This window comes from Asterias rubens, chromosome 17 (assembly GCF_902459465.1).
Source record: "Asterias rubens chromosome 17, eAstRub1.3, whole genome shotgun sequence".
NCBI classification, from domain to species: Eukaryota; Metazoa; Echinodermata; class Asteroidea; order Forcipulatida; family Asteriidae; genus Asterias; species Asterias rubens.
The window spans coordinates 12,588,994-12,605,719 of NC_047078.1; the positions used below are offsets into that span (position 1 = coordinate 12,588,994).

At 37.7% G+C, this 16,726-nt stretch overlaps 2 protein-coding genes across 3 annotated transcripts in view; both read right to left on the bottom strand.

Moving 5' to 3' along the window:
* Nucleotides 1-860: 860 nt before the first annotated feature.
* Nucleotides 861-9,527, bottom strand: LOC117301349 (tubulin-specific chaperone cofactor E-like protein). Its single transcript, XM_033785272.1, has 6 exons — nucleotides 9,311-9,527; nucleotides 7,907-8,097; nucleotides 6,614-6,765; nucleotides 5,377-5,561; nucleotides 3,794-4,279; nucleotides 861-2,937 (listed from the first exon to the last, which is right to left on the bottom strand). Exons 1-6 carry the CDS (start codon nucleotides 9,316-9,318, stop codon nucleotides 2,622-2,624), a joined length of 1,338 nt encoding a protein of 445 aa, XP_033641163.1. The 5' UTR covers nucleotides 9,319-9,527; the 3' UTR covers nucleotides 861-2,621.
* Nucleotides 9,528-11,025: 1,498 nt separating this feature from the next.
* Nucleotides 11,026-16,726, bottom strand: part of LOC117301606 (sodium/potassium-transporting ATPase subunit alpha-like) — a 53,509-nt gene continuing 47,808 nt past the window's right edge. For both annotated transcript variants that reach the window (XM_033785629.1, XM_033785630.1), the window contains exon 22: nucleotides 11,026-15,916. In XM_033785629.1, coding sequence (XP_033641520.1) covers nucleotides 15,796-15,916 — 121 coding nt within the window. In that variant the 3' untranslated portion in view covers nucleotides 11,026-15,795. The remainder of the gene's footprint in view (nucleotides 15,917-16,726) is intronic.

The window sequence follows — 16,726 nt, forward strand, 5'->3', positions numbered from 1 at the left end:
TGTTTATTCCTATTTGAACTCAGATTCATTGATCGAAACCACAGATCAACTGGCAGTTTTCGTTGCAACTGGTCTTATATCAGTGTTCATAAAGCGCTTAATAATAAAAGTTAAAGATGCTATGTCAAATTTTTGGACCCAAACATTAAAAAAATGATTTTTTGAGTGAATGGTATTTCGAAGAGTATCACCCGCTCTAACGAAAAAAAAGTTAAACTTTTACTTTTAATGGTCAGGAACCATGACAAAAATTTAAAACGTTTCTTATAAAACACATAAGAATTGTTCACGTGATATATTGTCGGGATCCCGACAAAGACTAATTCTGAGCACTTTATTTCACTGCTTCTAATAGTTGGCGGACTTTTTCGAGCAATGGCTCAAATGAAAGCTCGAACTTTCTCGACTGCCATCAAAATACCTATTGAATTTTTAATCAAAATGTTTGGGTCAAATCGGCCAAAAATCTGAAATAGCATAAATGACCTTCCCACCCCCGTTGATCTCAATCAAAATGTGAATATCTAATGTAATGAATATCATTGTTGTGGTAGGGCCTCTGTTTATAACTGCAAACTAGATTTTCACACAAATATTAAAAAACAACAAAGTTTTCCTGAACAATTGATATGTCCCCATTCGAAAAAATAGTGGAGGCAATTTCAAAATACCAATCCTCAACTTCATAATCTTGAATCAATACCCATCAATAATTACTAGAGTATTACGGGTTTAAAATTGAGATTCTTCATTTTTGTTTGTCCATCCGGTGGGCTATTATTTTAAAACCTGAAACACTTTCAAAGGAGTTAACACAAACCTTGAAATGAACGCTCTTCGAAGTCAGTTCAATATCAAAGTAATTTTTTTAAACTGTCTTGGTAATTTATTCATAGCAGACGAAAAGATCTTACAACAATCATTATTTTATACAGTTATTAATTGTGTTTTAAGTTCTACCGTCTTGGAGGTTTACCTACTGAAACCCTTAAACTTGAAATATAAAAGTCAATACAATTTAAAACCTGATCCCCATTAATATTGTACTATATTTTGGATAAAGTAATCCTTGAATTGTGAACCATTAATTGATTGTTTTACCCTCTTTGTGTAGAAATATACAATAATAATAGGCAGTAAAAATAAGCTTTTGAATCACTCCAACACATAGTAATTCTTTCCAAGTAAGTTTTTATAGTCTCTGGAATTAAAACAAAAGATATACCCTCATTTTAACACAACATGTTATTGGTTAAACATTTCCGATTGGGTTTATTTTGAAATAAGAGAATGTGTGATAATGGGTCGAACATAATTGTTTACGAAGTACAATAAATGAGTTTATGTGTCAAAATACAACATTATATTAAAATCTATTATAAATTAAAAATTAGGATATATACTATTGCGACATATTACTTAGGCAAGTACATTCAACTATATTTCATCCTTTTTACTCTAAACCTTATTTTATCTTTGTTTTTCACCACAAGTCGGGATTATATACTCAAACAATCTCAGCAGATCAGTTGAAAATCCTGAGAATTTCATTTTTTTTAAATGCAAAATATACTGCATCAAATGTGGGCCTAATCAAATACACTAACTAAATAGCAAGGGAAATACACATACAATCCCGACGTGATTGAATGCATTTGAAAGAATATACTACATGCATCTTTCATGAAACCTTAACCTCTTTATAAACCATTAATTTTGTAATTCTGCAATCTTCCTATATAAACGTTTTTCATACAAATTTTCCATAAGCAATGAACTGAGGATTTGTTTTCATTCTTGGCATAGAAAGCACCTACCAAAGGGCATTTTTGTAAACCAAATGGCTTGGTAGGCCTACAGTAAAACCTTTCCATTTGTGGTAAATTTTGGAAGACATTGTTTTTTACAAAGCAAAGACTTTAAGACCATAATTATGTTTAATTGTTGGAAGGTATAATGGGAACAGATTTGTCTTCCACTCTTTTTTGTCATTTTGTCTTGTTAATTCTCTGTACACTTTAGGTACAAAGTATTCCTTACTTTTGCTGATAAATGAGGCTTGGAATATTGATCACGTGTCATGTGGGTTCAATAAATAATAAGTCTTCTGTAAAATAATGTTTTAATCAGGTCAAAGGTTACCAACTGATTCACAAAATAGTCCATGTAGCGGGAGACAGAATTGCACCTTGATACTACCTTAAAATTAATATTCTTTTTTTCCCGATGCAAATTTAAAATCTATATTTTACCTATACAATGTTATTGAGAAAGCTGCTTCAAAATAAGCTTTTGAAACATTTAAAACAAAACAAATAAATGCATAACACTGTCTATCTACTTTTTTCCAATTTGACACATAATGTAGAAATTGCCAAGTTTACACCGATCAAACTGCAAAGTCAAAATGTCCACCCTCATTGAGTAATCGGACTTGATCAAGGTGACTGTACTACCTAATTATATGGGGCAGATCTAAATAAACCATACTTGTTTTTCACCCTTAAAAATCTTAGTTAATTAAAAGTATCAATCTTGACACTAGTGCTTTCTGTGAGATTGAATATATTAAATATGAAATATGTATCATAATTTTAGAATTTTGTACAAGCAGACTATTTTTAGGGCTTACTAATCACAATAAACTCATGGTCGTCTCTGATTTTATAAGTGTATAGCATCTTAGATGGAAACTGCATCCTGTCAGGGCCATAGCAAACTTCTGGGTCACTAAGGAATACATTAAACTTTGATGAAGGAAGCCCAACAAAATCCTGCAAGCTTTGTTTGAACTGGCTGCAAGTCTGCTTCAGATTGATCTCAAATTTCTGGACTTTGTCCTCAAAGCTGACATTGCAAGTGACTTTTGTCTTGGGTCGAAGGTCGACCTCAGCTAGGGCTGAAAGTGTTCCATATACAGCCACCAGATCATGGTACCTGTAGAGAAGAATAAGCTTATGTTAATACAATTGTGAATGAAGACACAACAAAAACAGAATGTTTCTGATTGTGAAATAACAACTCATGAAGATCAAAGCCAAGTTTCACAAAATTCATCACAAATTACGGAGCATCAAGCCCAGTTTATACTACCTGCAAATGCTTTGGGCGAATAGAATTTCACTGCATCACAGGGAAAGGGAGCCCGTACAGATTGTTGCGTCACAAAAATTTGATTCACATTTGCATTTGCAGGAAGCATTAACCAGGCTTCACAGGGGTTGCAATGAATGGCTAAGACATGCTGCATCTGTATTTAGCTCCACCATTCAATCATTGCACAGGTCTTAAAGAGTTATGCGAAGTTAAAGATATCTAGGTCTGGAGGAGAAGGAGCTGAGATGTCCGTAGCTCTGCAGGATGGGGGGAAGGTGGATGGGCTGATGAGAGTGACCTCAAAGTGTTCTTTCCATCTGTCGAGAGCCTCTGTGCCTAACATTCAAGGAGTACTGTTGGTTTTGTTGATGGTGACGCTGTGAGCGGATGTTATGCACAATTCTGAGATAGCTTGATATGCATACTTCAGATTGTGGTGGGGGAAGTCATTATCAATACTCCATCCCTTTGCTTTAGCTAGGAAAACCCTAAGGAGATAGCCTCTTAGTGTTTCAGTATATGCATGCATAAGATCCAAGACAAACTAGAAACTGCTTCAGTATAAAAAACATAACCATTCTTAATGATGATGTTTCACAAATAAGTGTGAATTAATTTACTCTTCCATAGGACAAAAAGGCGAACTTTCCCTTAACATTGGCTTAAAATTGTTATCTTACAATATTACAATGTGTACCTTTGAGGTTTGACTTGTTGGTTCATGTAGAATCTAATGAGAGCCCTTTCTGCAGCTTCACGCTCTGGATCTTTAATCCGACTCCCATTCAATCGTGTGACTCTAGCTAAGCGAGCCAACGTCAACTGACGTCTCTCTGTCTCATTGAAATGCTCCAACAGTGGTATCTGAGTCAGTCGAATCTCGGTCAGAGAAGGGAATGAGTTGAGAGCATCAATCTCCTCCCATGTACCGATCCCTGTCTCACTAACACAAAGACTTTGCAGACAGGAGAAGTGCTCCCCGATGCAGTCCGACAGCCCAGTCAGGTTGTTCTCAGAGAGAAACAAGGATTCCAAGTTGGGAAACATTTTCCCAAGTTTGGAAACTTCTTGCCATTTTGTGATTTGATTGCGGTTGAACTGTAAGAGTTTGACTGAAGTGTAGCTTCTGTTAGGTAGAGAGACCCTGCCATGGTCATTAAGGCTTAAGTGAAGCTGTTCCAACCTGTTAGTAAAACACAAAAAGAAAATATATTTCTCAAGTTGGGGGTTTGATTACAAGGTACACAAACTAAGGAGGTTGAAAATTGTTACAATATAAAACTGGTAAACTTGCAACACACGAGGGCGCTCCCATAGTGTATGTATATAGCAGAGTATAGACCTTATCATAAATACTCGGTACGTGCGCCTTTGGCATGGAATGAGGTGCATGCTGGTCTAGCTAGCAATCAAACATGCACCTCATTCAACAGTTGGCGCTTGCACATGCGAAAAGGTCTATCGAACTATACTAACCAGCATGTACCTCATTAATAATAATAATAATAATAGTTTTTTATAAAGCACTTCATAAACCCAAAGGTTGTCTCAAAGCGCTTCCTACATTCTGTCATTATCTAAACCAGCATGCACCTCATCATTACATGGCAATCAATTATTTGCAAAGGAGTGAATGGAAATGGGCCAACGCTCTGCCAGATGGTATTTTAAGGATTTTCTTAAATAGGATTTGAAACTTTGCATGGTGGAAGTAAGATATAGAAAAGTTTGCGGTAACACCATGTAATAACAATCTCTCAATGAGTTGGGGTGGTTCTGAAAAGAACCGTTGGATTAACTCGACGTTTCGATCAGTATGCTCTGATCGTCTTCTGGAGAATGCTGGACTCTGATGCTGTATGCTGCTTAAGTACTGGGCAGTGGATCAGCGGTGATGCATGAAGGCGGGAAATAGAGGCGGGAAGTGAACTCGATGATGCGTGGTGAAACCTGTTGTGGAGCCTAGGGTGGTGTGTGGGGGGTGTGTGCTCACTGAGCCGTGTCAGTAGGAACAAGCACAGGGGATAGTGAGGGTGTGGGGCCATGTTATTACATGGTGTTACCGCAAACTTTTCTATAGATTTTCTTAAATATTTTTTTATGCAAGTCGCCAGACACACAAGGCCTGAAGGCCACTTCAAGGTGTGGGCTACAATTACTTTTTTTTCCAGAGGCCGTTGCCACCTACTCCTAGGGCTGAAACAGGGTTATCCAAAACAAATGGTTTTACTTTACTGTAACTTGTGGTCACAATTGTCTGTTGTTTTTACAACCACTCACGTTGGTGTGCTGTCGAGTACAGTATGAAGTGTTTGCCATGGTATCTTAGTGTTGTTCAGGACAAGACTTGTGATGGTCGCCAATGAAGTAATGGGAGTCAACTCAGGGGGAAGATCTCTGCTTAGAGGATTGGAACTGAGGTTGAGAAATTTCAGTTGTGGGATCTGAGTAGTGATTGACAGCACCTGAAAAATTACAAGAATAAGTTGAAAATCTAGTTAGTATCTGCCTCTCATCAACGCCCACATAGATGGGCACGTTTACAACAGTTTGTTTACATTTTGAAATGTAATTTTTCATTGTAAGCGATCAACACCTTTAGAGACTGATCAGTGAATCAATTTAACTTGTTAGTGAGTGTGAAGCTACTCTATAGACCTTTATCATGGTGCGGCCATTTTGATTTTTCTCCCATTCAAATGAATGTAACCAAACCGAAGCTGGAAAAAGGAGAACAAGTCTTGTTCCTTTTTTGTACAGTGAATATTAGCATCCATTGCCGTACTGGGATACATGGAACATGACCAAAATGGTGGAGGCATGATAAAAGTCTACAGCCACACCAACTCAATACAAACTGGCTCGAAAGATTAGCAGTAGGCCAATCCCATTTCTATGATATTTTAAGTTTGAAAGAGGCCTTAGAACAATTTGCCGAAAAGAGAAGGGGTCTCGAACCAGGAACTCGAGCAAAGAATTGGCGACTGTTGGCAACTCACACAGGCCACCCTGATGAATCAACAATGGGCGTGGCTTGGTCACTTCCAACGCCACACGAACCACACAACTCTGGTCAACGGACAGCCAACCGGGTCACGATGCACCCCAGGGAGGCCTCGGTTTCGCTGGGTAGATGGCCTACGCCGTTGGACGGGCTCCACAGCAGACACTCTGGTTGACGAGGCGGCGGCCCGCTCGTCCATCCCTCCAAAGAAACAGCCGGCAAAATCTTCAATGGTGTTGCGCAGTCATAGTCGTCAAGGCGCCAGTGGCGTACGACGTTGATTGATTGATTGAGAAGGGGTTCACCCCGGTGTTCCTGGCTGTGGGTGCTGTATGCGCTGTAGCACCTTGTAAAATCCTTGTAAGGTGCTACATAATTGGGTCTCAGAATTCATCACTTCAATAACCTATCTTTCTTAAATTTTGTATATACTCAGCGCCTTGAGTACCTTGTTTGGTAGATACGTGCGCTTTATAAGACTTCTATATTATTAATAACCCAGTGAGACTTTACCTCATTCCATTCACTTAGATTGTTCTCAGCGAGATCTAACTCCTTGACATCTTTACACAGAGTCTCTACTTCACCAATGGCCCCTGCTCCCACAATGCAACTGTAATTGAGTGAAAGGCATTGTGGGAGTCGCACTTTGCCCGAGCTTGAGTCTGTGGTTAAGGAAAGTTAGACAATAAAAAGAAGTAGTTGTGAATCAATCAAAACATATCACAGTTTGAATAAAGCTTTATGAGCCGTTTAAAGGAGCAGTTCAATCTATTTCAATAAACTTGTAGCAGGCCTTAGATTTTATATTTATAGACGATGTGACCTGTGACATCACATGTTTACAAAAGAGCCATCAAGCTTGGACTTCCTGCAGCCACGATTTGTACACAGCCTAATGGAAGGAAACATTAAATATTGTATTTTATGAGGATTGCACTGTCTAATTCTTATCAACTTTCGACATGATGAAAGGGTGCACATCTCAAAACTTGTCCAGCTTTTACTCCCATAACTCTTGGGTTTGTGTGGAAATTATGACACAATGTAAACTTTCCCATATGATCAGTGCAGTATCTTGCCTGCCAGACTAGCCATAGAATGTACAAGGTCACACTTGGTTTGATGGTTGGTTTGAATGATCTTCCCATCAAGGGAACTCAGCAAACTCCCACAAAGGGATATAAAACGCCAAGCTGAGAAAAATAATGCCACTTGAAACAAACTTATTCCATGGAGCATTTCAAAAATATTTACACCAATATTTGGAACTTGGGGCCAAAGTTATAAAATTCTATGTCCGGGATGCCCTTTAAAGGGACACATTGCCTTGGATCGGGCAAGTTGGTCTTTGAAAAGTTTTTTTTTTTAAATCGTTTGTTATGAATTGATAATGGTTAGAAAGATGTTTTAAAAGTAGAATATAATGATCCACACAAATATTCCTCAAAATTGCACGGTTTTCCTCCTAATTCGCGAACTAACACCGTTGGATTTTGTGGAGTCAAAAATTTGACTCCACAAATGGCAAGCCGTGTTAGTTCACATTGCAAAAGAAAACCGTGCAATTTTGAGGCATTTTTGTGTGGATCATTATATTCTTCTTTCAAAATGTCTTTCCAACCATATAACAAACGTTTTTTAAATGTTTTTTTATAGACCAACTCCCCTGATACAAACAACATGTTCCTTTAAAGCCACCAAAGTAACACACCACTATAATCAATGAGTCTGCCTTGCCTGTACACAAAGGCAGACTCCTTGGATGAGAATAGTTCGTTTGTTTCAATGTCTTCAAATACAAACCTTTCATTGAGGGTAAATTGGAAACAACCGAAACTCCTCCCAAGATCATCCCAGAGAGAGGCTCATCGTCAAAATACTTCTCTCTAATCGCATCTGGGAGGGACTTTCCTTCAGCAGCCTCAAGAGGGAGCTCTCTCCTCATGATCTCTAAGTCAGTCATAATGTTGGATAAAGTGAACGAGTCACACTGTCTGGATGGAGGAGGAAAAAACAGTGAAACATGAAACCAAATTAACGTGAAATGTGTTTCATTATTCATTCAGTCAATGCGGAGCATCGGATGATGGCCCTCCAAACACGTTGGTCCTCCATTGCTGTACGTAGCTCTTCCCGACGCAGTCCAGAGTCCCGGCACAAGGTATCCACATAGGTGGTTTGTGGTCTGCCTCGGGAACAGTGACCTTGAGTAGGGGCCCAAAGCACAAGCTTGCTCACTGCCAGCTCAGCATGTCTGAGACAGTCACCTGCTAATCTCAGCCTTCTTGTCCTAATCTTGGTGCTAACTCTCGGTAGTCCACCGTAGGGTTCCAGGTTTGTGACATGCCTCTCCCAGTGAAATGTGTTTAAACAGGTTAAAATTATTCCTTTGCTACATTCTGTTTTCCCAAGTGCATACTGCATACAGGTCTGAAAGGTTACCACAATTTGTATTGATGTAGAGTCATAAACGCATGTTGGATGAGTACTAGTATTATAAGCACTTTGAGACAGGTACCAGCACTATACTCCAACTCCGCTCCCAAGTATGAATTCCAAAACCCAAGTTAAAGTGGATCTATCTCAGAGTACTATAGTTGCGATAATGTAACCCTCCTCCCGATAACATAACCCTCCTCCCGACGGCGGGAGGATAACGTAACCCTCCTCCTGACGGCGGTTACGTTATCGCAACTACGAGTACTAGTACTTCAAAATGAAATATACTGCAAATAATGAGGTATGGATACGAAACATTTTGGTTGATTAGATAGGCCCATCATTATCATACTATTACCAAAGGTAGCCCGGCATACATGTTAAAGAAAGCTTCACTCTTTCTTGCACCGATGCATTGATATGAAGAATTTACACAAGGCGCTATGCTTTTTGTCTTTTGCCTTTTGTTTTGTGTTTTTTTTTTTTAGAAATGATTTACTCATATTGATTGTCATAAGATTATTTTTAGTACTTTACATGCAAGTCATATTACAAGATAACTGTTAGTTTGGATGTCACTACCTAATAATAGACACAACCTCACCAGATCACATACAAAGTCTACAGTTCAAGCATGGAGGTAGAATTGGTTCAAGTAGACTCTATCTGCAGATCTACAAATTATTTTGATAGGCCTACATCATAACATTAAACATTACACTAAGTAATAGTATAGTAGTACAAATAAATAGCAATTTGTTCACTTACAATTCCATATTTTGTTAGTCCCGTACTCTTATTAGATCCAGGTCCCTCCCTTCCGTCCTCAATGTTCAGTTCCTGTTTTGAAGCTTCCACAATCAGTCACTGTTTGGGTTTTAAAGAGCCGGACGACAGCTAGCACCAGCCTTACAATATAAATCACATCACAAAAACTGCAAGAGCGCAAACAATGACTTCTCATCCCATTTCATACAACACACACAGCCACCCCAGTTTGTTTTCAGCTGGATATACACAAAGCACAAAGGTCATTTATTTTGCATATTATTTTAATCAATTTGCGCAACCGCAGTATAATCCCAATGACGTAGCATTGTTGTGAACGACGTCATATGAAAGGCCACGTGGATGTTTGTTTATTTATCTTGCATTACCAGTGATTGGTGTATTGTTCTAAAGTTAGAACAATCGGACAAACGCGATTGACTCAATCTTTGCAGTGATTATATGAATTGACTTTCAACCTTACGCATGTCCACTACTTTTTATTATAAACAAATGCAAACCATCTAGTGGAATTTCCTCCAACATCGATCGATCGAAGTCTGCCGGCCCGCCCTTGACAGATGACGTGTTATAAACGCCGTTCGATCAATTTATGGGAACAATGGGATTGGTATAAATAGCCTTGAATTTTTGCTATGCTTCAACAATCAAGTATTTTTCAGAGCAAGTCCGTAGTTCGGAAATCTGATGGCATTGCAAAATCATTGGTGCGGAATTTCTAGTCAGAGCTCAGGCTATCAAAAATAATTCAATACACGACTCGGATACACTCTTGTATCAACACATGATGCGCTGTTTAGGGTTTTTTTCCTGACCCATTGTCGATGTGTTCCCTTAAAACTTCTGCGCTCGCGAATCCATGAAGCTGACCTGCTTGCCCGGCCTTTACGAATCGAACAGCGTTTCATCCGAATACAATTGAGGTTGAAGGTCATATAATGCCCTCTGGTCTTGCTGAACTCCATCTAGCTAAATATAAACCATTATGCAGTAGCTTCATTTCACAACAATTGACCTGAGACAGAATTTTTAGTTTTGCGTTCAGGATTAATAGCTTTCAATTTTGCTTTTGTGAATCGTCGATGGTGGGAATTAAACAGTCCGTCCGATACTCTGTGAGCAGCTATAGACCAAATTAAAAAAAATCATAATTACTGCCTCAATAATATTAATAAGAAGTAACTACAAATATTCAATAGCAAAACTTGCGGGTACAACCCATAGGGCTATATGTATATATAGCTCTATGGTACAACCACGTATAATACATGTATAATTATTTATGGTTGTACCCGCAAGTTTACCATTTAGTCGTAAATAGTTTACTATTAGTATTTATACAAAGCTTCAAACACTTGAACAATCCAGTTTTGCCAAAGCAGTCAATTTTAAACACTCGCGTCCTTTTGTTCGAGTAAATTGAAAGTTGTTCAAAGTAGTTTCAAATTGACATATTCTTTACAGTGACCCTTTTGGCTGCTGAGACAGCTCGCCCCCTCTGTGCTCTGTCCGTCGACTCATAGAGCGGTCGACCGATGGTTGGAAAATAGTGGTGGTGGAGCCTTACAAAAGAAAGAATACTGAGGGCGGGGTGGGTGCATCCGAAGGCTAGATGGTTGGGTCATAATTGCAATTCGATGTAAACCAACTTTAAAGAGCACATTGAATGAAACACAAACACAAGACATGAAACATTAAGGTGGAAACTGGTTTTTTATTTGTTAAACTCACAAAGGACAATTTTATTATTGTATGAAGCTGCAGCTTCCATATACTGAATCCCTTCAAAGACAATGGAACCTCCCATGTATTAAAGATTCATATTCACAACACAGGGAGGCTACACTGCCTTAGAGGGGTCAATTAAAATTAAGACCTACCACAAAACCATGGAACAGATTAACTGCACATTGTGGGTTCGTTATGTAATACAATATTAACAACCTGTAGGTGAATATCAAATGGGATATACCACAACACAGAAGGGGTTTCCAGTAATTTTGTGCACATGCTGAATACATTTGACGCAACCCCTCTATGGGACTAAAGGAATAACCAATTGGTGTTGTTTGAACCATAGGGGATGCAAACATGCGCAAAGATAGTAGAATCATTCATACTCACACACTTAATCGACAATGTGTCCAGCAGGTTTGCCACCCCCTCCCCCCAAACTAACAAGCAACCATCAAAATGTGCTGCTAATTAAAAGATCTTTAACAGTCAAACTACAAGTTAAAAATACCAGAGCTACAAGAGGAACTACTCCAAATTGTTTGAGACTGAAAACAAAATCACTTTATCAAACTATTACCAAAAAACACAAAATATACCCGGTGATTAGCTAAAATACAATAATACACTTATTGGTATAGTAACATTGTGGTCCATTACCATTCCTTAGAAAAGGACAGATTTGCAATGACCCAAAGATTGCGCAAGTCAACTTCTACTTGACTGGTAACCATTGTGTAACTATGGTAACCGGTCAAAGTTTGGCCAATGTTTTGCACAACTTTAGATTCTCTATTTTGGTCTGTAAATCAATCCCTCAACCAAACAATTCATAGTGAATGTAAGGTACCACACAATCAGTAGACCTTTAAAGTGAAATCGGACACGTAATTTATAACTCAATATAAAAACTAAAATAAGTCAAGCTTAAATTTAAACATACAATCATTTACTAATTTGTTTTAAATAAACGGAAGTTTGATACTGATACATAGTAAACCCCATTCTTTACATACGGGAAACATGGTTAACTTCAGCACTGCTTCAAACAATACCCCCTGTATTGCTTAAGATAGTGTCCTACTAATTTATACGTCAACTGCATAGATTAAGAAAATATTACATGCAACTAACTTTAAACAGATTTAGATTTCAACCTTTTTTGTTTTATGTGCATTTCTCAACAGCAGTTTGCAGTTGTTTCCCATGAACAAAGTTTCCAAAAAATGCAAAATGTGTGGATTACTTCTTTTTATATTTAGATACTTATTAAGTTCACCTGAGGTTGTCATGATGTAAGGTTGACTATAATTGGACACTACAAAACAAATCACTTAATAGCAACCAATGGGAGAGAAGGAAAAGAAATGCAAGGCAATACATGTAAAGTTATATTCTAATGTACGTGATGCAGAGTCCACTTTGTATAAACACCGTCAAACACCAATCTTCTACTTTTTAGAGTTACAAACGCACATCTTGTATGGCTGGTAACCAAGTCCCTTGCTATGACTTGGTGAATCTTTATGTGCAATTACCTACAGAAAGAGTAGTATGTCCGAATGCAACATGGTACATGGTCCTAACAGTTAATAGATATTATAGAGCAAGGACAGTCTCGACCTGCAAAATTGTGGAATGGCATTTACACTAATTTACATAAATAATGCAAGGTAATGTAGCTGGCCATGACCAAACCAATTTAATCAAAGTTTTAATCGGAGTAAATGTACTTCCCTGTCTTTTTCTTCATACTTGATATTAAACGTCGATGACCAGAACAACCAACAGTGCAAAATATCAAACTTTCTCTCTTTCTCTCTCTTGTTACTAAACAGTTGTAGTCCATGTTAAGTCTCCAAATGTTGCTATGATTATTAACGACAAGTATCGAAAAGAAAACGTTCCTACCGTTTAAAATAATTCAGTGCAAATCCAAACTGTCTTAAACTCACAAAAAGAAAACACAATTAATTACAAAGAAAGCAAGGAAAGTTAATAGTAATACTGAGCATACCTGTCATCCATCAATGTTTTGTGAGTTTTACGTTTTGCCATGGCTATAGGCTCCATATCCATAATTTAAGTGACTAGAATACTCCACACTTCCAGCCTCAGTCTAGCAGTATGTAGTTGAATGAAGGAAAACAAAATGGCTGCCCTAACGCAGTGTTCATATGTTCAGATAATCCTGTTGTTAGAAAATATATGGATTTATGTAGCGAGTCTGGTGCCCAACCTCATCCAGTTCAGTTCAAATACATGTTATGTACATTAGTTGACAATCCCTAATATGCCGCTAGAGAAAATACTTTACATTTGTTGGTTTATAGCCGTAATGCTTTGGTAAATAGTGTGTGTAAGACTGCTGGTGATTGGCTGCCTAAATACATCAATTTTTTTATGATAAAAACAAGTCCTCGAACTGTCTGTCTTAATATACAGGGACAAATGTCGCACAATACTCTCCAGGGTATGCAATGTTAACAACTGTAAAAGCTAACCAAAAACTCTCCCTACTTACTAACTGCAATGTACATTAATTTATGTCATGTCTATATGAATATATAACATCTGATAACCTTATGTAATTATTATTTTTTATCAAAACGTACAATAACGAACAAGCATATTGCAATACAATATCAACAATCACTCAAATGGTTAGAATTAAAATAAAAAAAGGAACTGAAAAGAAAGGAGGAAAAAACAAGGAAATGTTTAAAAACGAAGTACAACACAAGAAAACATAAATCCTGAAAGAGTTGACAAGCAGTCAAGATTCAAAGCATTTACATATCTATTAATCTATGCAAACTACCAGCGAAGTGAAGTGAAACGCATAGGGTTGGCCATCAGGGTTACCAGTGCAGGAAGCAAACGAAAATGCACCAATGCACCAAGTCATAATTTGTTGGAGACAAAAATACTTCATTCTTCTCTAGACTTGGATTGGGTTTTATAATATTTTTGCAACTACACTCAGCATGAAGATTAAAATAAGAGCATCAAACCAAAATAAGCGAGAAAAGGTGTTTTCTGCCAATCAGTTTCATGAACTCAGAATAACAACTTCATTTTTCTTTAATCAGAGGCAGTGACAACCACGTTATGACTGGTGACTTGCGCAAAATGTTCTACGCTTTGCAAGTCTGTGTTTTAGCAGCTTTATGAAATAGGGCAACAGGCAGATGCAATAAAAGACTTGGCAGTTTTGTAGGAGCGCGAGTTGAAGTTTTGTACAACTACTACTTCTTGTATAACACACCTACTTAGCTTGATAGGGTCGGCTCTACATGCAGTAGACAATAACAAGATATGCAAACAACTTGGTTACATCAACAGAATATTTCAAGATTTGCATACATTAATAGTTTGTTGGAATTGATTATTGTACATTAAAACAAGATGTCATAGTTGGTCAAAGCTCTGCACTGATCCAAATCTATATCTGCGACATCAGAGAAGCACTTATTGTCATGTCCCTTTTCCCTCTTAGATTGTGGCAGATCCCATCTTAATGAAAACATTTGTTCTTTTTGAATTTTTTAGACAGAGCTAAAGTTAGTCCAACAAGTAAATATGTAAAATTGGTTGGCAATGTTGACACTGTGAAGTAATACTGATACTTGCATTAAACCTCTTAAGAATTCAAATGCTTTTGATAAGACTTTATTGTAAGTGTATAATTATACATGGCATTGTTTCAATGTACAATAATCATGGATGTATCTTGGGATGTGTTCCCCCCACCCTTTTTTTTCATTTGATTTGATTTGCACATATCTTAACTAGGAATGTTATATCAAAAAATGTTGGCTTATCTTTAATAGCAAATTAACTAGATACCCTCATATTACTAAAGTGCCTGGTTAAACACATGAACATGAATATAACTTGATGTGTAGATATAGGATATTATAAAATCTTTTGTTTTTGTGTTTGTTTTTTTTATATATATTTTTTAACTACAGCTTATATCAAATGTTGTCCTCGCGTCCCCTTTCATCCTTTCTGGCCCCGCCCTTTCTGGCCCCGCCCTTTCTGGCCTCGCCCATTCCTGCCTCACCAAGCATAATCTAATCTGAATGTTGGATCAACACTACAAGTGATCCCTAATCATTGGTCTTGGGATTTTATGAGAATACATTTAAATGGTGTTTTACTTTTGTGTTCCAATACGTTTCTCCACATATAATTTATACACACTTTGCATTCAGTCCTAAATTAAAAACTAGGCTTTTGACAGCCCCAAAAATGTATCAATACGTCTAAAAATTATCAACTGCTTTACACAGCAGCCACACTCCTTTTTTTAAATTTTCCTACAAATTCATTTATTAGAGAATTCCTAAGTAAGTCCCTCCTTTGCAGTAATGTTCATACCTATCTCTCTTAAGACAGCCTAGCCTCGACTAGGTTGAGCAAACTTAACGGTAACCCCTTCCAAATAGATGGACTTTAGATGACATTGTTTGATATCTACATTGACATGTTTCCCGACTTCTTAACTTCCAACTTCATGTTCCTTTGATCACGCTATAAAGAGCCTCAAGTAACCATCTTTATTTCACTAGTCCATCACTTAACCTTGAGGGGAACACGCAAATGTAGGTTCAACAGGCAAAGGGACCTTTTAAGTAAATTGATTGATTTGAAACTGGGTGTCAACAACCTCTTACCCCAGTCCCAACTCACTTACGCCCAACTAGGCGTCTTTTGGTGATACATTAATAGTATGTTTCCTTCTCGACCCAGCCTCCTGGGTTACGACGGAGGATGAACCGACGACACTCATCATACACAAAGATAAGAATACTGAAAGGGAAGGCGACAAACCACCATCCAATCCTAGAACCAAAACAAAAATAAGGAGACAAAAGTGAGGAATGGCACAAATCAAAATATGATGTCAACCATGAGACCTGGGGTGAGAGTCTGAAACTTGGATCCAGATCTTCAGAGGTCATGTGATAACCTCTGGAGTTATTCAAAGACACTGCACACTATTGGTAAATTGTCAAAGACCAGTCTTCTCACTTGGTGTTTTCTCAATATATGCATAAAATAACAAATCTGTGAAAATTTGAGCTCAATTGGTCATCAAAGTTGCGAGAGCATAATGGAAGAAAAGACACCCTTGTCACACAAAGTTGTGTGCTTTCAGATGCTTGATTTGGAGACCTCAAATTCTAAATCTGAGGTCTCGAAATCAAAGTCAAACATTTTAGTGAGAAATTACTTTTTTCTCACAACTACATTACTTCAGAGGGAGCCGTTTCTCACAATGTTTAATACTACCAACAGTTCTCCGTTGCTTGTTACCAAGTAAGTTTTTATGCTAACAATTATTTTGAGTGATTACCAATAGTGTCCAGTGCATTTAACATCAGGATTGATCCCAGATGCAAATTAAACATCTCTTTAATCGTTGCAGTAGACGTGCTAAAATATAAAGGCTTCAAACTGCCTCTAGCTACCGGGCAATCTTGGTGGTCAAGTTGGTAAGACACTGCTCTAAAATTGCAAAGGTCATGAGTTCGAATCCCACTTAAGTAATATGCCTGTGGACTCATTTATAAAAAACCTCAGGGAAGTACTGAGTATACAGTGCTGTTACACATCGGTGTAAGGGTCAAACCAAACAGAATACTCTTGAGT

Coding starts and splice junctions, on each gene's coding strand:
- LOC117301349 (XM_033785272.1), bottom strand. Junction 4,280..5,376: donor GTACTCGACAGCACACCAAC/GTGAGTGGTTGT, acceptor TTTTACTAACAG/GTTGGAACAGCTTCACTTAA. Junction 2,938..3,793: donor CAACAAGTCAAACCTCAAAG/GTACACATTGTA, acceptor TCTTCTCTACAG/GTACCATGATCTGGTGGCTG.